Below are 23,793 nucleotides of genomic sequence, written 5' to 3'. Positions count from 1 at the left end.
TACATGTTCTGGTGGAAGCGTTTCACCGCAAAAACCACTGCCAGGCCCTCCTTCTCGATCTGCGCGTACTTTTTCTCCGCTGCAGTCAATGTGCGGGAGGCTAAAGCTATCGGTCGCTCGGCCCCGTTCTCCATCTTGTGGGACAGGATGGCCCCAATACCATACGGGGATGCATCACATGTGACGAGCAAAGGCTTTCCAGGATCATAGTGGGTTAGTAACCCAGACTACGACAATTGTTGCTTTACCTGCCAGAAAGCGGTTTCTTGCGGCTGACCCCAAACCCAGGTGTGATTTTTCTTTAGCAGAAGGTGCAAAGGGGCCAGCGTAGTTGCCAGATTGGGGAAGAACATCCCGTAACAGTTTACGAGACCGAGAAAGGAACGAAGATGCGAAGTGTCAGTCGGGGTGGGGGCCTGTTGAATTGCACGCACCTTCTCTGCGACGGGGTGCAAACCTTCGCGGTCCACCCGGTAACCTCGGTAGACTACTTCCTTTGCCTGAAATACGCACTTTGTGCGACGTAAACGGACTCCAGCCACCGAAAGGCGTCTAAGGACAGCCTCCAGATTTTCCAAATGTTCCTGCTCCGACGTCACTGTAATCAAAACGTCATCTAAGTAGACAGCAAAACGTGGTAAACCTCTCAAAATGCCCTCCATAACACGTTGAAAAATTGCGCAGGCAGAGGATACTCCAAAGGGCAACCGTGTATATTCATACAGGCCCCGGTGTGTATTAATCGTTACATATGGTCGGGAGGCAGGGTCCAGCTCCAACTGCAGTTAGGCGTGACTCATATCTAATTTTGTGAACGAGCGTCCACCTGCAAGCTTCGCGTAGAGATCCTCTATGCGAGGCATTGGATATCGGTCGAGTCGGGAAGCCGTATTCACTGGAAGTTTATAGTCACCACATAAGCGAACTGTGGCATCTGGCTTCATTACAGGTACAATTGGTGCTGCCCAGTCAGCAAAACGGATGGGCCTAATAATACCCAAACTCTCCAAACGAGTGAGCTCCCCTTCTACTTTCTCGAGCAAGGCGTAAGGCACCGGGCGCGCCCGGAAATAGCGCGGCGTGGCTCCTGGTTCGACTTGGATACGGGCTACGGCCCATTTTATTTTCCCCAAACCAGGCTGGAATACATCTGGGTATTGTCCTAGCACCTCAGTCAACCCTTCAGAAACTGTTTGGAGGATGTGCTGCCATTGCAACCGCAAATGGCGCAACCAGTCCCGACCCAACAGGCTGGGCCCATGGCCGTGCACCATGATAAGTGGGAAATGCCCCTCCTGGCGTCCATAAATAACAGGGGTCATTGTAGTTCCTGCAATGTCCAGTGGTTCTCCCGTGTAGGTGGCCAACCTGGCCTGAGAGTCGGTTAATGTAAGGGTCTGTATATATACCCTGCTTGATGCGGTCGAATGTCCTCTGGGCGATCACGGAGACCGCTCCGCCAGTGTCCAACTCCATCTCAAGCGGGTGGCCATTGACCGGTACTGTCACCTTAATGGGGGCCACACGGGGAGCTGCCACACAATGCAACTGCAGGCAGTCGTCCTCCGTCTCCACGTCCTCAGGAGTAGTCGCCGCAGTTTCATCCACATGGAACGTACGGCCCCTGGGCTGGTCCCAGTTACGGCCCCTGGGCTGGTCCCAGTTTCGGTCGGAACGACGCTGCCTCTGGCGCCCCCAGGACCGCCGTCCGCGACGGGGTCGGCGCCTACAAGTCTGACACGGACATGGCTCTTCACCCATTGGTTCTGGAGAAGGCGCCCTTCGGGGAGGAATGTCCGACGGCCACTGGCGTCGGTCCGGACGTTGCCTCGCCCAAGGTACCGCAGGAGTGCGGGGGGATGTTTTCGGACGGAAGGGGTTGCGCCCCAAGGCATGCACTTCCATTCCCTGTAGCTCCTGCACTCCTCGTTCTGCGCTCTCTCGGGACAATACTATTTGAATGGCCTGTTGAAAAGTCAATGTTGGCTCAGCTAACAACTTTCTCTGGGTGGCCGCATTGTTAATACTGCAAACCAAATGGTCGCGTAACATTTCTGACAAGGTCTCACCATAGTCACAGTACTCCGCAATCCTGCGTAGCCTGGATAGAAAATCGGCAAGGGATTCTCCAGGGGTCCTCTCAGCGGTATTAAACCGGTAACGCTGGACTATCGTGGACGGGGTTGGGTTAAAACGTTTTGGTGTCCGGCGCAGCTGGGTACGTAAGGCTCCTAATCACCCCAAACGTATGCGGGCCGCAGGCGGTGAGCAATATGACCACCTGGCGCTCATTTTCGGTGATATTGTTTGCCCGGAAATAGTAACGCATCCGTTGTGTGTACTGGTTCCAGCTTTCCAGCGCAGCATCAAAAACATCCAAACGTCCGTACAGAGGCATGGTATACTAGAAAACAACTTCCAACCTGTATCCAACAAAAATCCAGGGAGGTGGCTTCAGCAGTGTAGACAGATATTCACTTTAACCTCCGTCGCCAGTTTTGTGAGGGCCACAAAGAATCCAGCACGAGTTTTAAGGATACAAAGTAATAACATTTATTTACAATATATATATATTATAACAGCAGCAGCAACTTCCCTTGCTGCACACTCCTTCCTGCTGGTTCCTGAACTGGCCAGCTTTATTTATACTAGGAGTTTACTAATGGTTTCTCTCCCCCCCCCCCCCCCCCCCTCATTGGGGAAGCTCATACTCCCACAGGGTTGTGGGATTGTCATTAGTCCCCAGCCAATGGTAAGTAGGCAGGTTATAACACCGCCCTATGGATCTACTATTTCTAGGGCCACTTAAGTACTCTGGGATGAAGATTATCAGGCTCTGGAGATTTATGCACTTTCAATGCCATTAGTTTCCCTAAAACCATTTCTCTGCTAATATTGATTTCCTTCAGCTCCTCACTAAAACTTGTGTTTGTCAGAATATCCAGTACATTATTCTTCCTTTGTGAAGACAGAAGCAAAGTACGAATTTTGTTATCAGCCATTTCTTGTTCCTCATTATGAATTCCCCCGTTTCTGACTGTAAGGGGCCTACATTCATTTCGATCAATCCTTTTCTCTTTACATGCTAATAGAAATTTTTAGTCAGTTTTTATGTTCCTTGCTAGCTTAGTTTCATATTGTATTTTCCCCTTCTTAATCAATCCTTTGGTCCGCTGAATTTTAAATTGTCCCCAATCTTCAGGTCTATTGCTTTTTCTTGCTAATTTGTATGCCTTTTCTTTTTCTTTGAATCTAATACTATCTCTAATTTCCCTTGTAAGCTATGGTTTGGCCATGGTTCTCTTTCTACTCTTGCACCAAATAGGAATAACAACTTTTGGAGTTCACCTATTTGTTCCTTGAATGCCTGCCATTGCCTTTCCACTGTCCTTCCTTTCAATAATGTTTCCCAGTCCATCATAGACGACTCATGCCTCATGTCATCAGAGTTACCTTTATTGAGATTTAGGACCGTAGTCATAGAATCAACTATCTCACTATCCACCATTGTAGCCACGTAAAATGGCTGCTTCCCTATTAATTTGGCCAAAACCCGATTTAAAATGGCTAACCGAAAAGGCTGATGGGAAAAGCAGGCAACAGGACACAAACGGACACCTGCAGGCAGAATATCATATTCGGCTCTGGGGAAGTCGACCCAGATCGATACTCAGGACTATTAACAGCCCATCAACCCAGACATTTGCAGTTATACTCAGGACTATTAGCAGCCCATCAACCCAGACATCTGCAGTTTAATCGGCTATCCCCGGGAACAATTGCAACATATTAGCAACTGAATACCGGGCCAGACCTGCCGGCGCCTGCAGTGGCCGAAACAAAGGCAGGTGAACGACCCCCCCCCCCCCCGATCGGGGAATCGCCTCGCAATTGGACGTATCGAACCCAGTGATTGGGAACAAGTCCAATCACTTGGGACTCAGGATCAAGGGCCGCCCCGAGAGGCGGGAAGCCCCTGGGCCCTATAAAGTGAGGGGCCAAGTTCAGATCTCTCTCTCTCTCCCTTCTTCGCCTGCTCGAGACCTTCGCAAGAACATCAACCAGCAACTGTAAGTTTGAATCCAGCGATCGCTATCCGATAAAGACTCCTAGCCATCGACCTGTATCAGCCTTTTGAATCCCGCGAGCCAGATCCGATTCGATAAGCCATTCGTTTCCCTGACCTGGTGGGCTCTTCCTAAAGTTAAGTATTGGCCAGTAGTGATAGGTTTCTATATAGATAGTAGGATTATTGTGTAAACATTACTTGTTGTATATAATGAATGACCGTTGATTTCAATCTTACTAAGCGGTGTGCTGACTTATTAATCATAACTTGAGCTTGAACCACGTGGCGGTATCAGAACGATACCTGGCGACTCGTGAGCAAAGGTGACATAATCAGAGCTAATAAACTAAGGCTAAAAAGAGCAACACCATGATAAATAATTCTACCTTATTATGGTCACTCGTCCCCAAGGGTTCTCTTACAACTAGGTTGCCAACCAAACCTTTCTCATTGAACACCCAGTCCAAGATGGCCCATTTCCTTGTTGGTTGCTCAATGTATTAGATGAAAACCACCCCGAACACACTATAGAAATTATTCTACTGTACTGTGACTAATTTGACTCACCCAATCTATTTGCAGATTAAAGTTACCCATAATCACAGATGTTCCTTTGCATCTTTAATTTCTTGTCTAATGCTATTTCCAACACTACCACTGCAGTTTGGCGGATTGTATAACCACCCCTACAAATGTTTTTTTGCCCCGTGGTGTTTCTTAACTCAACCCATACAGATTTCACATCGTCTGTGCTAATATCTTTCCTCAATATTGTATCAATATTTTCTTTGATCAACAATGCAACTCCACCATCTTTTCCTTTCTGTCTGTCCTTCCTAAAAACTGAATAGCCCTCAAAGTTTAGTTCCCATTCTTGGTCACCTTGGAGCCATGTCTCAGTAATCCTAACTATATCATACCTATTTTAAATTTAGATTAATTGTCACGTGTGCCGAGGTACAGTGAAAAGTATTGTTATGCTTACAGTCCAGGCAAATTGCTCCATACATGAAAACGTAGAACATATGATCAGTACATGAGGATACATAATGAAAATACATAAAGAGACAGCGGATGAAGTATCCGATATATGGTGCTACAACTGTACAGAAGATGCGTAGAAAGATCAGTTCAGTCCATAAGATCAGTTCAGACGCTAAGAGGGTCATTCAGGAGTCTGGTAACAGCGGGGAAGAAGCTGTTTTTGAATCTAATTCAGGAGTCTGGTAACAGCGGGGAAGAAGCTGTTTTTGAATCTATTGGTGTGTGTTCTCAGACTTCTGTATCTCCTGCCCGATGGAAGAGGTTGGAAGAGAGAATAACCCAGGTGGGAGGGGTCTTTGATTATGCTGCCTGCTTTCCCAAGGCAATGGGAGGTGTAGACAGTCGATGGATGGGAGGCGGGCTCACGTGATGAGACTGGGCTGTATTAACGACTCGCTGTAGTTTCTTACGGTCTTGGGCAGTTGCTATATGGGAGAATCCAGTTAAGAAGGTTGTGCAGTGCTGGTCCGAGGCAACAGAAGAGCTCCTACGTGACTGCTTGGAGTCAGTGGACTGGTCCATATTTAGGAACTGAGCGACCAACCTAAACGAGTATGCCACCACCATCATAGACTTTATCAGCAAATGTGCAGACGACTGCGTGCCAAAGAAAGTAGTACGCATGTTCCCCAACCAGAAACCATGGCTTAATCGGAAGATTGACTCCCTATTGAAGGCCAGGTCTGAGGCGTTCAAGTCAGACGATCCTGACCTATACATAAATCCAGATACGACCTCCGCAAAGTCATAAGGGATGCCAAGAGACAATATCAGACCAAGCTAGAGTCACAGACTAGCGTTACAAACTCTCGTCGGTTGTGGCAAGGCTTAAACAACATAACGGGCTACAAAGCGAAGCCGAGCAGAATCCGCGGCAGCAGCACATACCTCCCCGATGAACTCAATGCCTCCCCAAACAGGTGCCGGAATGTGGCGACTCGGGACTTTTTACAGTAACTTAATTGAAGCCTACTTGTGACAATAAGCGATTATTATATTATTAATGGCTTGTGATATGATTTGGCTTTCCATGAAGTAACAGCTGCTGCTTTCTGCACTTGTGTCTGAGGCAGCAAGTGTAAGGGACTGTTTTTGCCTGGACTGCTCTTCACTGTTTTTGCCTGGACTGCTCTTTAGCAGAGGGTAACTGATGGAGGTCCCTGATATGGGGGTGGTCTGATGAGGGGGGTCTGATTGGGGGAGCTGAGTGATGGAGTGGGAAGGATTTGCATTATGTGGGGGTGGGCATTGTGGGGCACCTACGTTACATACTTACACCCTTAACCAAACGTGAGGTCCACTGTGGCTGTGCCACGCTTACAAACACTTGCAACAATCCAAGCCTGCGTGAATCACGGCCGAGAGCGCAGAGACAACTTGGAGGAGTGGAGAATCAGGTGCACAGCCCATTAATTGGATGCAAATGTGTTCAAATGATCAATTTGCATCTTCCCCCGCACAGGGTTTGTAGCTCGCTGTCGCGACCGGCGGGGGATTGGAGCACCGAAATGGGATTGGTATTTTTTTGACCAATAGGCGATTCTCCACCACATCAAGAACACCACTACCGGTAGGTGGAGAATCCATCCCTATGTCTCACATGACTGAAAGGCAATGGGCTGGATTCTCCGCAGCCCCATGCCAAAATCGCGTTTGGCGCGGGGGCGGAGAATCAATTCTCATGATGAAATCGAGCCCGGCGCCGGTCCGCCGGTTTTCCGGGCCCTGAAAATCATTGCATCCGTGAATTACTCTGCGCAACTGGGGGGGCCATTGCCAGAGGCCTGTCCAGCGACCCGCCCAGCGACCCTCCGCTCCCGACCAGCCGAGTTCCCGATGGCTGGAATTAACATGGTATTGCCAGTCGGGATGTTCACGTGGTGGCTGCGGACGGGGTGGGGCCTTATGGGCAGCCGGGGCACAGATCGGGCCGGTCGGATGCAAGGGCACGTAACCGATTGGGGGGCCTACATTACGGAGCTGCCTCCGCGGTCCAAGTCTGCCATGGCGCTCAGCGCGGCCGTGCGCATGCGCGGACTCGAAACTGGAAGTGCAGGGGCCCGTATCCGCAGCGAAAGCTGCGTAAAGCACTCCGGGGTCCCTGCTAGCCTCCTGAAGGTAAGTGAATCGGCTTGTATTTGTTTGAGGAAACTCGGGAGTGCAACGCCAGCGTTTTTATGCCGCGTGGGGTCATAGCCCCATTTTGGGAGAATCCAGCCAAATGTAATTGAAAATCTACTATCCAATGATATATTTATAATTTGCAACACAGACTGATTAAAACTCTAAAAGGTGCTTGACAAAGTGTGGTACTTACTTTATACATAACAAATACCAAGAGAGCTAGAAGCAGTAGACCAGCTAGGAGTGCCAATATAATGACCCAAACTGGCACCGGGTGAGGATTTATCAATTTGTCCCAAGTCACTAAGGTGGTAACCTACATATTAAAAAAATGATGCTGGTTAAACATTGATTTAAAAAAGAGAAGTTTTATTTTCAGAAATATTAATGGATCTAACATTGATGCTTACCACAATGGATCCACTGGGAAGTTCTGCAGAGAAGTTTTTATATGGCATTTCTATGACACTGTATGTTGCTAAAGCCATCAAGGAGTAGGATTGATTCTCTTTCTAGTTGCATTGAAGAAAAATGAAAAGGACATGTTTTAATGAAAATAATGTCATGTCCACACGACATGAAATGAATCATAAACTGGTTAACTCAAACCTTACTTTTGCTCATTTAAAAATGGACTTCGCTGGACCAAAAACATAGCTGCTACACGTCACATGATTTGCAAGTTGGCTACAGTACTGGAAACTTCGTATAAAAATTGTGTAAACTCATTATATAATCAATGAAGCAAGGGAGCAGCAGAAAGTCTGTCTCCCAAGCCTCGACTTATAACAAAGAGTCACCAAACCTCACTAATACCCACAGAGGTACTAATAGCTACCATCTATCTCCCAAGAAAAAAGACATAGAAGGCGATTGTTAACCTGAAACTGACTCATTAGTAGAAAATACCAAATGACCAAAGCTCCTTTGGTCTTTGGAAAGTTTTAATGTTACATTCCTGAACTCCCAGGACAGTCAGCCGTTAACATCAAGAGCAAAGCAGGACTCCAAGCTGACAACAAAGTCTTCCTCAGGTTTAAATCTCCTCAAAACCTGGTTCTCAAGAAAATTCCTGCCATCACCTTTAGAGCTGACTAAGTCTCTGTATACCAACTTCACCTTGCAGCGCCATCACCAGCTTTGAAGGAATTCAGCAATTCCTTCTTTCAGCTAACCGAACCTGCCTGAACTTTAACTCCTTTGTGAAGGAACTCTGACATTCTAGTCTCTTACATTCATGGGAAATAATATCTCTATCTTTGTTTTATTTTGTTCTAAGTTATTCCTATTTGTAAAACCCTTTTCTTTCCCATATCCTTCTTGTATGCATGTAAATGTGATGACCACCACCAGGGTTTGAATGTATGATGAAAACCTGAAGAGTGTTTTCTGCAAGTCACTTTAAAATTGACTTTATGATCAGAAAGCTGGGGAAACATGCCACTCGATTTCAAAAATAATCTTTATTAGTATCACAAGTAGGCTTACGTCAACACTGCAATGAAGTTACTGTGAAAATCCCCTAGTCGCCACACTCCGCACCTGTTCAGGTACACTGAGGGAGAATTCAGGATGTTCAATTCACCTAACAAGCACATCTTTCGGGACTTATGGAAGGAAACCGGAGCACCTGGTGGAAAGTCACGCAGACACAGGGAGAACGTGCAGACTCCGCACAGACAGTGACCCAAGCTGGGAATCGAACTCGGGTCCGTGCACTGTGAAGCAACAATGCTAGGCACTGTGAAACAACAGTTCTAATCACTGTGCTACTCAAAATTAAAACCCCTCTGCTTTCGGACAAATGGCAAGAAAAATAAAGGAGTTCAGTTTGCCTCTCTCTCCTGTCAGTAACAATATATATATTATGAAAGTAACCATAAGATCTAATAATCTTTAATCATTTTATTATTGTCACAAGTAGGCTTACATTAACACTGCAATGAAGTTACTTGTAGAATTCCCTAGTCGCCACACTCCGGCGCCTGTTCGGGTACACTGAGGGAGAATTGAGAGTGTTCAATTCACCTAACAGCACATCTTTCGGGACTTGGGGGAGGAAACCGGAGCACCCGGAGGAAACCCACGCAGACATGGGGGAACGTGCAGACTCCATACAGACAATGACTCAAGCCGGGAATCGAACCTGGGATCCTGGTGCTGTAAAGCAACAGTGCTAACCACTGTGCTACTATGCCGCCCAGTCACAATAACTGACATATCATCCCTTTTAAGTCACTAGTTATCTCATATAATCCCAGGAACAATAAAACTGTACAAAATAATTGTTGAAGAGACCAAATAAAATAAGATTGATGCCGACCAAATCGAAATGTCTGTGGTGATATGCCAATGGGCTGTATCATAGATGGATGGTGTGCGACCTCCAATCAGCAGGTGATGCAGGCATACCATGCGGTCTCTAGACCAAGGTTATGTGACTAGCAACTCCCATATAAGGGGAGTCACATCTGTCCATCTTCAGAAGAAGATTGAGAGGGTAATAAGGCATACAAGTGAATAGTTAGTGCCAGGTGCAGATTCCAGGGGAGTAATAAGCAGACTACATGATAATGTGCTCTGTATCAGATTGCTATCTTACCACACAAGACTCAATAAAAGATTCTGGTTTTGAAAATTCAAAGTGTTTGGTGGATTCCTTCGTAAGGTACAAAGGACCAAATACAACATGGTACCGCTAGTGCTGAAGATTTATAGATAGCGATGGCAGTGATAACGTTAGGCATTCGGCTGGAAGACCGGTCTGGTGAACTGCAGCTTGAGGCGACCCAACGCGCAAGAAAATGCTGAAGTCCGAGATGGACTGACTGAGGGGGCCCCCCACCAGCTTCAGATGTCCGGTGACGTAAATGAGAACTGGCGGCTGTTCAAACAGTAGTTCAAACTTTATGTTTCGGCCCAGGGCTTACAGGCTCAGCCTGATGAAAGGCCAATCGCGTTGCTGCTCAGGGTAGCAGGTACACAAGCACTCAAACTGTATAACTCGTTTGTGTTTGATAATGAGGAGGAGCACAAGAAATTTGATGAAGTGATGATGCACTTTAATAAACATTATTCCCCCAAGAAGAATGAAAGGTTTGAGCGCTATATGTTCCAAATGTGTACCCAAAGACCTGGCAAACTATTTGACAGTTTTGTCATGGACTTGAGGCTGAAGGCCAGTCATGCAACTTCAGCGACCTGAAATCATCGTTAATCCACGACCAAATCGTCTTTGGTATAGCTGATGATAAGCTTTGGGCGATATTATTGCGGGAGAAAGATTTGGTGTTGGAAAAGCCAATGAAAATTTGCCAGGCGAGCGAGATAGCTGCACAGAGAATAGGCACACTGAGCTCAAAAAATATTGCCGACAACTTGGAAGAAGAAGCCAACGGCCATTTTAAGCAGCCGACAGGAGTCTCCGCCAGCACCTTGTGCCAAAAGTGTGGCAATCGACATGCCCCACGGCAATGTCCGGCCTTTGGAAAAGTTTGATCCAGGTGCAGCCGTGTTGGGCATTTTTCAAAACAATATTTTGCGCATTCTACCATGGCCCATGCACGAGCGGTGCATGCAGTTGATGAGATAAATACTGAAGAACAGTTTTTCATCGATGTCATCATGCCAAGGAAACAGAAGAGGTCCAACAACAAAGATGAAAACAAAATCCTTAGAAAAACTGAAGATAATAAGAACCCTCCTAAAACCTTTACGTCCGTATTAAAATCGATGGTGATACTGAATAATGCTTTCATACATTGTGACTTTGACCCTAAAGTGACAGCCAACCTCGTGAGTCGATCTGCTTTGAAAAAGCTAAACGTGCAGCGGGATTTCACTGATTGGCAAGGGCTGATGATAGACTTTGGAACAAGAACTCTGGAGACCTTTGATGTTTGTGAACTAGTTCTCTCAGTGGCAGGCACGAAGTACACAATACTCTTTCACACTGGAGACATGGATGTGGACCCAGTGCTTGGGATAAAATCATGTGAATACCTGAATCTAGTCGAGCGATTATGTGTCCTAGAAGATACAGTGCAGAAAGAGGCCATTCAGCCCATCAAGTCTGCACCGACCCACTTAAGCCCTCACTTCCATCCTATCCCCGTAACCCAATAACCCCATCTAATTTTTTTGGACACTAAGGGCAATTTAACATGACCAATCCACCTAACCTGCACGTCTTTGGACTGTGGGAGGAAACTGGAGCACTCGGAGGAAACCCACGCAGACACGGGGAGAACGTGCCGACTCCGCACAGACAGTGACCCAGCGGGGAATCAAACCTGGGACCCTGGTGCTGTGAAGCCACAGTGCTAGCCACTTGTGCTACCGTGCTGCCCTCAGATGGTAGTGCCTGGTCAGTTGAGCACAATGGATCCCTGCAATACATTACAGTGTGCACGGTGTATGAGGATTCAGAAGAAATCTTGGTGCAGGATGACAAATCAGACGAAGGGACGGAACTGTCGGTGAGCATTCCGCAATTCTGGTTAACAGTCTCCAAGAATGTGCATAGGCACAATGGCATGATATGAGATCATGATGAACCCGTATTAAAGCATCTACGAGATGTGTGTTAAATGGACAGAGCATGGGAAACTGTGGAGCTTCACTCTGGAGTTTACATTCAGGCCTGATGAGTATTTCACAAATGAGGTGATCACTAAAGTGTACCAGATGGACTCACGGCTGCTGAAATCATTCTTTGCTGAACCACAAATCATCGGCTGCACTGACTGCACAATTGACTAGAGGGAAGGCAAAAATGTAACAATGAGAACAATCCAAATGAAATCAAAGTACAAAGATCAGAGCACCCCAAGAACAGCAACAAGAACTGTACCAAATGAATCATTCTTCAATTTCTTCAGTCCCACAGCATGGAATTGTAAGTCAACCTTCGGCGGCCACACAAAAGATGATTTTGAACCTGCCGCTCTATTTTGTGAACAAATAATTCCCTATGCGATGTTATATTTTTCAGGTGAAATCATTGCAGATGATGCTGAATCTGAGGACAATTACTACGTGTATCTGCTCGAAGTTGTCGATGATGATGCAGAAAGTGATGGCAGAAAAGGTGAAAAGCATGACGAACACTAGGAGCTGCTTGCAGATCTCTTTTCCAGCAGCACAGATGAGGCTCCAGAGGCACGGCTCCGGAGGTCTGCAAGCAATGATGAGGTGGTCATGGGGGACGCCAAGACCACGTTGGACTCTGTGGGGAGCAGGAGTTTGGAGATGGCGCATTTAGAAATTGAAGCTGCTGATACAACAGAAGATCAACCATTGATTGAGCCAGAGATGCAAGAACGCGTCCCGATATTGGAAAAACTGGCCTCGGAGACATGTGGTGACCCATTCCAAGTCTTTGAAACGCCTCCGGTAATTTACTCCCAAGCCATCGACGACACCGATGACGAATGGGAGGACAATGGTGATAGCAGCAACATGGAGATTGCAAAAGTAGACAACTCTGAGACTGACCCTGAGGAAGAGCTGATGACAATTTCATTATGCAACTCCACAGACCACTCGCACATTGGTGAGTTTGATCAATATGACCCAGTGCCTGGATCAGCTCAGCCAGAGAGCACTGTCATCTCAAGTGATGAAGAGCAAGTCAGCGATGCTCCAGCAAGCGAAGAAGAGGTGAGACGGCAACCCCAGTTTCAACCTTCACTCAGGCATCAGAAACCGAGGTATTCCAGCATGTCGGTGAGGCCACAGAAGTGGGCGTGGGCATACCCACCCAAAGACGTCGCAAAGTCTAAACCCCTGCAGACCTCTCAGCACACAGCAACAACTAGCACCATGCCAGAGGCTGCCACGAAAAAAAAACGTGACACACAAAAATCCATCACCGTGTTCTCAAAGTTAAGAGGAAAAAGAGAAGACTGGGAGAGCTAGCTCATCCCACCAACAAGCCAGCAACGAAAACAGTCGCAAGTAGCAAACAGCATCATGCAAGGAAGCGAAAGAGAAAGCAACTAGTAACACAAGTATGGCAGTCATGGACACAGGCATTCCAAAGGCACAGAGCGAAGAGCACAAGAAATCAAGAGGCCGGCATGTAAACCAGTCTTCGAAGAGGCTGGCAACAACTCGAAGGATCACAGAGGTGATCCTGTGAAGGAGACAGAATGAGATCTGTGCAAAGGAAACGGACACTTGTCAGGCACAACATTTTTATGGACACCTTAGTAAAACTCTTTGACTTTATTAGCCACATAATGAATGTATAAAGTTTGAAGTTCAATATTGCCTGTAAAATTATCTTACTGTTTTGTGAGGAAGGGGGATGTGATGATATGCCTATGGGTTATATCATAGATGGATGGTGTGTGACATCCAACCAGCAAGTGGCGGTGCACACACACCATTCGGTCTCTAGACCAAGGTCATGTGACCAGTGACTCCCATTTAAGGGGAGACACATCCGGCCATCTTCAGAAGAAGATTGAGAAGGGAATAAGACATATAAGTGAATGGTCAGTGCTCGGTCCAGAGGAGTAATAAGCAGACTCCATGATAACGTGCTCTGTATCAGATTGCTATCTTAGCACACGAGACTCAATAAAAGATTCCGGTTTGGACAAGTCAAAGTGTTTGGTGGATTATTTCGTAAGATACAAAGGACCAAACACAATAGTCTATTTCAAAAACTCTGCTACTCACCTTCATGAACGTTTCACCCCACAGTCGTGATCTGATGTGCAGCACTACACTCTTGCCTCTTTCCAGTTTGCCAATCTGACAGTTTATTTTCACACATTCTGCTTTGTCACATCCCTACAGGAATCAACAGAAAACATTGTTAGATTTAAATCACTGACCATGTTCCATTAGATCTGTTCTATAAAATATGAACATTTATGAAACTAATCATATTGCTCCATTTAGGAAACTAATTATATTGTTTACATTTATAGCATGGTCATCTAATTTTAGCTTTATTCAATATATCTTTCATTAAAAGGGAAATATCAAGGTATAATTCTAAAGAAGATATTGACTCAGTACAGATTTCACACATACATACACCCTAGTAAAGGCTGACCCTATCACCTCTCTCAAACATTTACAGTGCTATACCCTACAAATTCCAAATCCATCAGCAAGGAGCCAGGCTGTATAGAAGTAGCTCACCAGAGACAATATGAACCATCCCCTGAACCATTCAGGAAACATTCTGACATAACTTCTGTATTCAGCTGGGTGTGGACAAAACTATTGGATGCAATCACTTTCATCCAAGCTCCGCGGGCTATAATCTTATAATTTTTAAACAATGGACCTGGAATCAGTTTGCTATGACAATGTTTGGGTAACTGGCCAGTTTGTGAGGAGACCATATAATAAGCATGCCAAGTCATTTTTGTGTTTTTAGAAATTCCTTCGAGGTACAGGTAGAGAGAAGCCAGAAAGACCCTTGTTTGACACATTTTCGCTCTCCCCCTCTCTGGAGACTTCACAGGCAGTGTCTTAAATATCAACCCAGAAGCGTCTGATTCTAGAAAAGACAGAAATTGCCCATCAACACCTTTAAATTATTTGATGCAAAATCCAAAAAGACCATCGAACCCAGTCTGAAACCATCCAAGCTATCAATCTAAAGGCTTCATCTAAAATTGATTTTTCTCAGATTCTTAACAACTTAGCCTACCCACTTCTAACTTGTGTGTGTGTCTGAACTGTTGAATGCATGTGTCAATGAGAGTTGAGGGTGGGATTCTCCATTGCCCGACGCCGAAATCGGGAATGGCGATCGGGCAGAGAATAGCTCCCGACGTCAAAATTGTGGCAGGCGCCGGTCTGCCGCCGAATGCTCCACCTCCTCCAAATCGGCGCTGTTGCGCCGCGCTCCATTGTGACCGCATTCGCATCTCATTATCAGGCCCACCCACGATGCTCCGCCTCCGATGGGCCGAGTTCCCGACAGCGCGGACCACATGTGGTCTCATCAGTTGTGAGCCTGGCGTGGTGGCCGCGGAGAGAGAGGGCATACGGACAGTGTCCAGCACCGCCATACGTGGCTGGGAGGTGGGCGGTGGGGTGGATGGGTCTGTGGTCCAGCACAACCGGCGCCATCTTTTCGGGCGCGATCGGTGCATGTGTCGGGGTTGTAAGGGTACGCACAGATGCAGCTTGTCAGCGTTACGCGTGTCCAGCATGGACCCGGCGATTCTCCCACTGTTTTTTGCATGTTCCGCGGGTGTTCCACGCGGCGCCGGTGCTCGCCCACTCTCTGGTAGCGGAATCTGTGCGGGTGTGGCGCGATATTTCCATCGTAGAACTCCACAGATCCTCCATTGGCGTCAGCACTTTGCTGCAGGAACGGAGAATCCAGCCCAGGGTGTTTTTATTCCTTCATTTAGATTGTGTTACTAACAATAAATACTATCTTTACAAAAACGTACAAGAAAATCTGTGTGTCTTTTACAGTCACAGCACTTAAACAGTTAACATTCACTGAATTGGTAAGCAAATTATTTAAAAAGCACAATTCAGAGTTTTTAGTGCAGCTTAGGCAAACAAGTGCAGCTTTTGAACTGAGTACATACTTGGGAGTTTGGTGAGTGGGGGAGTTCAGTGAGGAAGAGGAGAAGGAAATGAAATGAAATGAAAATCGCTTATTGTCACAAGTAGGCTTCAAATGAAGTTACTGTGAAAAGCCCCTAGTCGCCACATTCCAGCGCTTGTTCGGGGAGCCTGGTACGGGAATTGAACCGTGCTGCTGGCCTGCCTTGGTCTGCTTTCAAAGCCAGCAATTTAGCCCTGTGCTAAACCAGCCCCAGTAGGCGAGAGGTGATCATTTCCTTTTGTTTTTACTACCTTTTCACCTTGAAGGAATTGATTCTTACTCTTCTAAAGGAAAAATAGCTATCTGCTTGGTGAGTATTTGATAAGTGGTTCAGGTCCATTCCAGTCCAAAGATTTAAAATAGTATACAAACTGGTGATGAAGTTAATAAAATATATAAAAAGGAAACAAAGTAAGTGGATAATATAATTAGGTAATTAATGAAAACAAATGAAGGATGGTAGAACTGGTGATGTGTCAAAACTGCAATATGTGGAAGCTCCAGGACGCCATTGTGGTCCAGGGGAACACATCAGCAGTGAGTGACTTGAGTAGCTTTGGCTCAGAGTCACTGGGTTGGAGGCTGAGCTGCAGCCAGTGTGACAAATTGGAGGATGAAAGTTACCTGGATGCTTTGTACCAGGAAGCAGTCACACATTTAGGATAGGGGGTGGGATTCTCTGATCCTGAAGCTAAATATTGACGCCGTCATAAACGGCGTCACGTTTTACGACGGCGTCAACAGGCCCTCACGGGTCTGCGCATGCGCGCTGCGGACGGCGGGAATTCATGCATGCGCGCTGTGACCAGCGTGAACCCGCGCATGCGCGCTGGTTGCCTTCTCCGCGCCGGCCCTGACGCAGCATGGCGGAGAGCTAACGGGGCCCGGCACGGAGTAAAAGAGGCCCCCACCACGAGAAGCCGGCCTGCCGATCGGTATGCCCCGATCACGGGCCAGGCCACGATGGAGGCCCCCCCGGGGTCGGACACCCCCCTCCCTCCCCACCAGGCTGGCCCCCGCAGGATGGACGCCATGGTCTCGCTGTGTAGGACCACATGTGAATCCGCCGACGGGACTCGGCCTATCTCACCGGCCACACGGCCCATCCCGCTAGGAGAATCGCCAGGGGGCCGCTCTACCACGCCGACGCCAATGGCGCCGATTGTCCGGTGACCGGAGAATCGGTGGACGGGCGTCGCATGAATTGGGCCCCCCACCCTCCCGGCAATTCTCCGACCCAGCCCGGGGTCAGAGAATCCTGCCCAGGGTCTTTTGATTTGGTCCGTGGTCAGGGACAGTTGTGTCTGACAACAAGAGAGGCAGTTAAGGGGACCCAGAGGGTAGAAGTGCAGCAGCCTCAGCCTTTGCAATTGCCCAATAAGTTTGAGATTCTCTCAGCTTGTTTGGATGAGAGCGAGGGGCTGCAGGATTGATGAGCTAACTTACCATGGTGCAGGATGCCATTCAAATGGAGGAAGCAAACATTTAATTTATTTAATTTTATAATCTTTATTGTCACAAGTAGGCTTACATTAATACTGCAATGAAGTTAGTCGCCATACTCCGCCTGTTCGGGTACACGGAGGGAGAATTCAGAATGTCCAAATTACCTAACAGCACGTCTTTCGGGACTTGTGGGAGCAAACGGGAGCACCTGGAGGAAACCCACGCAGACACAGGGAGAACGTGCAGACTGCACAGACAGTGACCCAAGCTGGGAATCGAACCTGGGACCCTGGTGCTGTGAACCAACAGTGCTAACCACTAGAGGGATCAATATAGTGAGGGAGATTAACACTGTTCTCTGCAGCAAAAAGCAAGAGTTCAGGTGGCTGTATAGCCTGCCTGATGCCAGGCTTCAGGACATCTGTTCAGGGGTGAAAATTAACTTTCAGGGGAACGGGGAGGATCTAGTTATCGTGGCCTGTGTATGCACCAACAACATCGAGGGAAGTATGAGGAGCTAGGATCTAAATTAAAAAGTAGAACCTCAAAAGGTAATAATCTCGGAATTATTACCTGAGGCACATGTAAATTGGCATAGGTTACTTAAAATTTGAGGGATAAATAGGTGGTTCAAAGACTGGTTTGGGAGATGTAGGTTCCGGTTCTTGGGGCTCTGACACCAGTACTGGGGAAAGTGGGGATTGTACCGTTGGGATGGTCTACATGTGAACCACGCTGGAACCAGTATACAGTGAACAGCATGATGAGGGAAGGAGAAGGTTTTTTAAACTAAGTAGTAGGGGCAAGGGATCAAATTTGAGAAGATGTGGTAAATCAAAGAGTAGACGAAAGAGAAGAGAGAAGGGTATTAATGTGGGAAATAATAAACAAAACCATGACAGGAAGGGACAGAAGGTACAGGGAGTACAAAAAAATCATCAGATAAGGCTAGAAGATACAAAAATATAAAGGACAAAACTAAAGGCTCTGTATCGGAATGCATGTAGCATTTGAAAGAAAACAGTGGAACTATAGAGCAAATAGAAATACATAAGTCCAATCTGATAGCCATTACAAAGATATGGTTGCAGGATGACATAGATTGGGACCTGAATACTGAAAGGTAAATGATATTTAGGAAGGACAGGAAGCTAGAAAAAGGTGGAGGGGTGGCTCTGTTAATTACTGATGCTATGAGTACATTAGAGAGGGATGACCCAAGTTCAGGAAACCAGGTGTAGCCATCTAAGATGGCCACCTGCAAAGGACTATGGGAATTATGGCCAACCCAGGACTCAGACAGATTCAGAGCCTATGTGTATCTGAAATGCAGGTAACCAGCCCTGATCGAAACCCCCGCTCGTTTGCATTTTAATGGCCCATTTTCCCAGAACAATAGAACTCCATTCAAGCAACCAGTACAGTCACAGACTGATCGGCGCCACTCCCCTTACTCAGAAAGCCCAACTGCCAAGGTCAATGACCGCTAAGGACCCACCCAGCTACCAAGGCACCCGCCCCTTTATTGGCCGAAATCAAAGACAGTGATCAAAGCCCCGTCGAACTATTGGGTCCAAGGTTAAGGACCACCCCAAAGAGCGAGCAAATCCCAGAGGGATAAAAGAGAGCACAGCCATGTGTTCTGTCTCTTTTGGATCCGGCCTGTGCCAAACCAATTGTAGCAGGAACAGCCAGCCAAGTTCAAGCCCAACGATCGCTACCTGACGGATGAGCCCAGCAGAGTCAGAGCCACTCTCTTCGAACCAGCCAAGTGAAATCCAGATAAAGGCCTTATCCATTTGCACAGTGCCGGTCACCCTGAAGTTAAGTATAGGTTATTGTAGCTGATAGGTGTAGTTTAACTCGTAGTCGATATTGTCTTTGCATGTCGACATAACCCTTGTGTATGTAAATAAACCATGTTTTGAACTAACAAACTGGTTGTATGGTAATTTGATCGATACAAGGGAAGGCTTGTAGTTCACCAATATCATTAATATTAACAACAGTATTGGCGACGCTGTTGGGATCAAAACGAGCAACATTATTGGCGACCCAGATGGGACTCGATTAGAAGTGACTTTGTCACTCCGAGAGAACCCACAAACTTGAATCCAATTGCGAGAAAGAGAAAGAACCACAAGTGCAGGTCCCATATCGACCAAATAACCGAATTTCGGAAGTGTGTACTAACCCGCATGCGTACCTAACAGGAAGAGTAAGGTAAACTCGTTAGATAGTGTACAACTATCGTGGGATTGTGAGACGGAAAATAGCTTAAGCCATTCCCGCTGTTCAAATCGCCGCCTTATACCCTGTCCCAAATTAAACGTACAGAAAGAGATAATAAAAGTAGAGCAAGAGATAAGAGAAGTAATGGCCACTAAAGCAATGCAAAGATTGATGAATCCACAGGAACCCGAGGTCGCAGCTACAAACAGAGCAGAGCAATGCCCCATATGGGAGGAAGAGTTAAGGAAATAATTGAAGGGGAAAGGATGGCCCTTTTGGTCGCATTTTTGTGCTAATGATGAGTCAGGTCCAGGAAAGATAGGACAAACTTGGTGGGAGAACCTAAGCAAGGTCCACAAGAAAAATGTAGGGAAGGTCAAAAAGCCGATGGAAATAGTGTCCTGTTTGGCACAGTTGCGAGGCAGAGGAGGTTGTGAAGACGCTCCATAGGCAGTTAATTGAGAAGGAAGAAAAGAACGAGGGAAACAGTAACGAAAGCGAGAAGATAATTGAACAACTCCGGGAACAATTAGCAGCTAAGGATAAGGAAATGGCCGATGTAAAATGTGCACATCAATCTTGTCTAGTTCACCTTAGTAGCTTCCAGACCCAGTATGATAAAGCCTACCAAGATACACAGCGCGCAGTCCTGGTAAGAGAGGAAACAGAACAGGTCACCCAGCTAACTAGCAAGTGCGCGGATCTAAAAGCAGCTTTGAGAGTGCTCCACAGATCCACTAAGGAACAGGGGCAGAGTACCGTTGACCATGCGAAATGCCGACAGACGATAGAAAAGTTACAGTCGCTACTCTCAGTACAGAATGGCTTCAGGTACACTTTCGGGCAGGATTTAGATGAGGAAGATGATCCCGATTGGCAAGAATGAAACAAAAGTGCCCAAAGATACGTAGAGGACATGGGAAATCAAAACAGGAAATGAAAACAGCCATATTAGATGCCATCGGATATAACAAAGGAGATCCAGTTACAATTGTGGCCACATGGGACATTACGCCCGCGATTGCTGACAAAACCCCCCGAACCAGCACCGATACCAACAACCAAACCCCCCACCTAGGAACAATGTTAGGCCCATGCATAATGTTAGCGACTGTTACAATTTAGGGTTTAATTCCACAGATTGACGGTGTTCTGACTCCCCAACTTGGGTCTGTGACACACGCTGGGACAAATCAGGCAGACCAATAGTTACAGGCACAGTCCGGGGACATGCAGTCAATTTCCTTTGGTACACAGGAGGATCACGCACCACTTTGAACTCCTTCACCATGTTTCAACAGGACAAATGGCACACCACAGACACCATCATCCTGAGTGGATTCACCGGCCTCATACAGCAAGGATATATCACAGTTCCCGTACCCATTCAGATAGGGAACATTAGCACCAGACACCCCGTCGTTTTAGTTGACTTACCCCAAACAGCCGAGCACATTCTAGGCATTGATTTTATGAGCTCCCATAACCTTTCATTTGACCCAGTAAACAAATGTGTCTGACGAATGGCCAAAATAGCTAGGGCTCCCGCTACGCCCACAGTAGGGGATTATGAAAACAGGATTTGCTCAGTAGGGGACTATTGGTTTAATCCGCAAACAATTAGTGCAGACCAGATGATTAGAGAGGTCCTCATAAAACACAAAGCTTCCTTCGCACAACACAAACATGATTGTGGGAAGATCCCAGGTACAATAAAGATTTCAGGTTCCAATCCAAAGCCGCAAAAGCAATACGGTTTCCCACAACAAGCCGAGGGTGAGATTTCGAAGGTTATTAACAGTTTGTTAGACCAAGGAGTTATTCGACCCATGGCGTCCACAAATAATGCTCCAATTTAGCCCGTTAAAAAGCCCGATGGTTCATGGCGGCTAACAATCGACTACCGAGAACTTAATAAGGTAACCCCTTTAGCAGCCCCCACTGTTGCCACGAGCCCCGAGAACATGTTAAAACAGGGAGTACAGGCAAAATATTTCACAGTGCTGGACATCAGCAATGGCTTTTGGTCCATCCCGTTAGACAAGGCCTGCCAGTATAAGTTCGCATTTACGTTTCAAGGGCAGCAGTACACGTGGACATGCCTCCCACAAGGATTCCATAACTCCCCCTCCATTTTCCACCGACAATTGGCCAATGGACTTTCTAAATTTTCCCGACTCGAATGCCTCATACAATATGTAGACGATCTGCTCTTGCAAATGGACACAAAAGAGGAACACGTAGAGCTCTTATCGGAATTACTAGGCCTACTGCAATCAATCGGATGTAAGGTCAACCCCAAAAAGGCCCACATTTTAAAGGAAAAGGTTCTTTATTTAGGCACCATTATCACCCACGGGAAGAGAGAAATTGAGCAAAAACGGATCGAGTCCATCGTTAAATTGCCCCTGCCCCAAAATGTCACTGCACTCCAGTCATTCCTAGGTTTGGTAGGATGGTTTTGCCACTAAAGCAACGCCACTTTTAGAACTCCTTAAAAAGAACCCCCCATGGGAATGGCTTCCGCAGCTCACAGACGCCATTGATGATTTAAAATGTGCCCTAGGCACAGCCCCCCGCTTTACAAGCTCCAGACCCAGACTTGCCCTATGCCATCGAAGTAGCAACCACTGACCGAACCCTATCAGCAGCACTCCTGAAAGAACAACATGATCACGGAGGACCCGTAGCCTATGCCTCAAGAGTATTAGACCCCGTAGAGCAAGGATTCTCAGCCTGCGAACGGCACTTGCTTGCAGTCTTTTGGGCAGTACAGTACTTTACGTACATCACAGGCCTTAACCCAGTCACAATCTTGACCGAGCACACCCCCACGCAACTATTACTAGACGGTAGATTAAAGGACGGTTCAGTCAGCCAAATCAGAGCAGCTCGCTGGACACTGCTGTTACAAAGAAAAGAAAAGAAAGAAAAAGAAAAAAAAAAAAAAAAAAAAAAAAAAAAAAAATCGCTTATTGTCACAAGTACACTTCAAATGAAGTTACTGTGAAAAGCCCCTAGTCGCCACATTCCGGCGCCTGTTCGGGGAGGCTGTTACGGGAATCGAACCGTGCTGCTGGCCTGCCTTAGTCTGCTTTCAAAGCCAGCGATTTAGCCCTGTGCTAAACAGCCCCTAAGGCAGGGACATTACGGTAAAACACACCAAGACCCACATATTTCTGGCCGATAATCTCCAATATGCAGGGACCCCACATGAGTGCCAGATCATAGCAGCCCAACACCACACAGGACCCTTTATCCCAAAGTCACGACACCCACGAGCAGGCAGTAAGACTCAGAATTCCCAAGCCACAGGGGATGCTTAAAAAATGTATGTAGATGGTTCCTCCACAATTGAAAATGGAGTTAGAATTACTGGTTGTGGAATTTACGTAGAAGACACGTAGGGACGCCCACAAGAGATCTCTTTAAAATTGCCCGGCCACCTAGGTTCACAAGCAGCAGAACTCGCAGCCATAGCCTACGTAATTCAGCACCCCACTCTTTTCCAACTCCCACAGACACACTCGGACAGCCTGTGTGTGTGCAACAGCTTAACAGAATTCCTGCCCCTGTGGGACTCTCGAGGATTTGTTTCAGCCGATGGAAAACCCCTACCCTCTGCCCCGTTGTTAAAGCACATTCTCAAGACAGCCTCCGATCGCACATATGGTATTATTAAAGTAAGAAACCATCACTGCTCGTCTCCACACGGTAATGTAAAGGCAGACGCCTTAGCCAAAGCAGGATCATGCCATGGTCACTTCTGGCAGCCACCCGAAAGCGAACCGATACACTCAGTCCAGGTTTCCCAGACCAATATTGAGGATCTATCCCAAGCCCAAAAAGCAGACAACACCCTCAAACAGGTTTTAGACGGCAACTTCCCAGCCCCCTATGATAAATGGAAGGACGCACTGACTGTACAGGACGGCATAGTTTTAAAAAACGGAGTTTATGTGGTCCCCGCCCTACCCGAGGACCCCAAATGCATCCGGTCAGTTAAGCTCGGGTAGTGGAGTAACGGCACTAACCCCCGCCCTACCCGGGGATTCCAGCCATTCTTATCCTGCAGCAGCCCACACGCACCTCATATTCCCGTCACTTCATACGCTTTGGAATGGTTCTCTACACTCTGCACTGTCTTTGGCAGGCCTTAGTTTCACCTTCTCTGCTCTCCCTTTGGTTGTGGTATAAAGAATGCATTTTGCCACGTTCTGTACGCTCACCCCTTCTTTCCTTCCCCTTCTGCGACCCAATGGTCGCTCCCCACCTGCTATTTACA

General features: G+C 47.0%; 1 protein-coding gene across 1 annotated transcript in view; it reads right to left on the bottom strand.

The window, feature by feature from the left end:
• Positions 1–23,793, bottom strand: part of itgav (integrin, alpha V) — a 229,485-nt gene that overhangs the window by 8,864 nt on the left and 196,828 nt on the right. Inside the window, exons 27-29 of the mRNA XM_072477768.1 lie at positions 13,925–14,038; positions 7,648–7,749; positions 7,431–7,553 (exon numbers count right to left, since the gene is read on the bottom strand). Of these exons, the coding sequence (XP_072333869.1) occupies positions 7,431–7,553; positions 7,648–7,749; positions 13,925–14,038 (339 nt within the window). The remainder of the gene's footprint in view (positions 1–7,430; positions 7,554–7,647; positions 7,750–13,924; positions 14,039–23,793) is intronic.

The sequence above is a fragment of the Scyliorhinus torazame genome, chromosome 2, assembly GCF_047496885.1.
Source record: "Scyliorhinus torazame isolate Kashiwa2021f chromosome 2, sScyTor2.1, whole genome shotgun sequence".
In the NCBI taxonomy this organism is placed as follows: Eukaryota; Metazoa; Chordata; class Chondrichthyes; order Carcharhiniformes; family Scyliorhinidae; genus Scyliorhinus; species Scyliorhinus torazame.
This window is presented reverse-complemented; position numbering and strand designations above follow the sequence as displayed.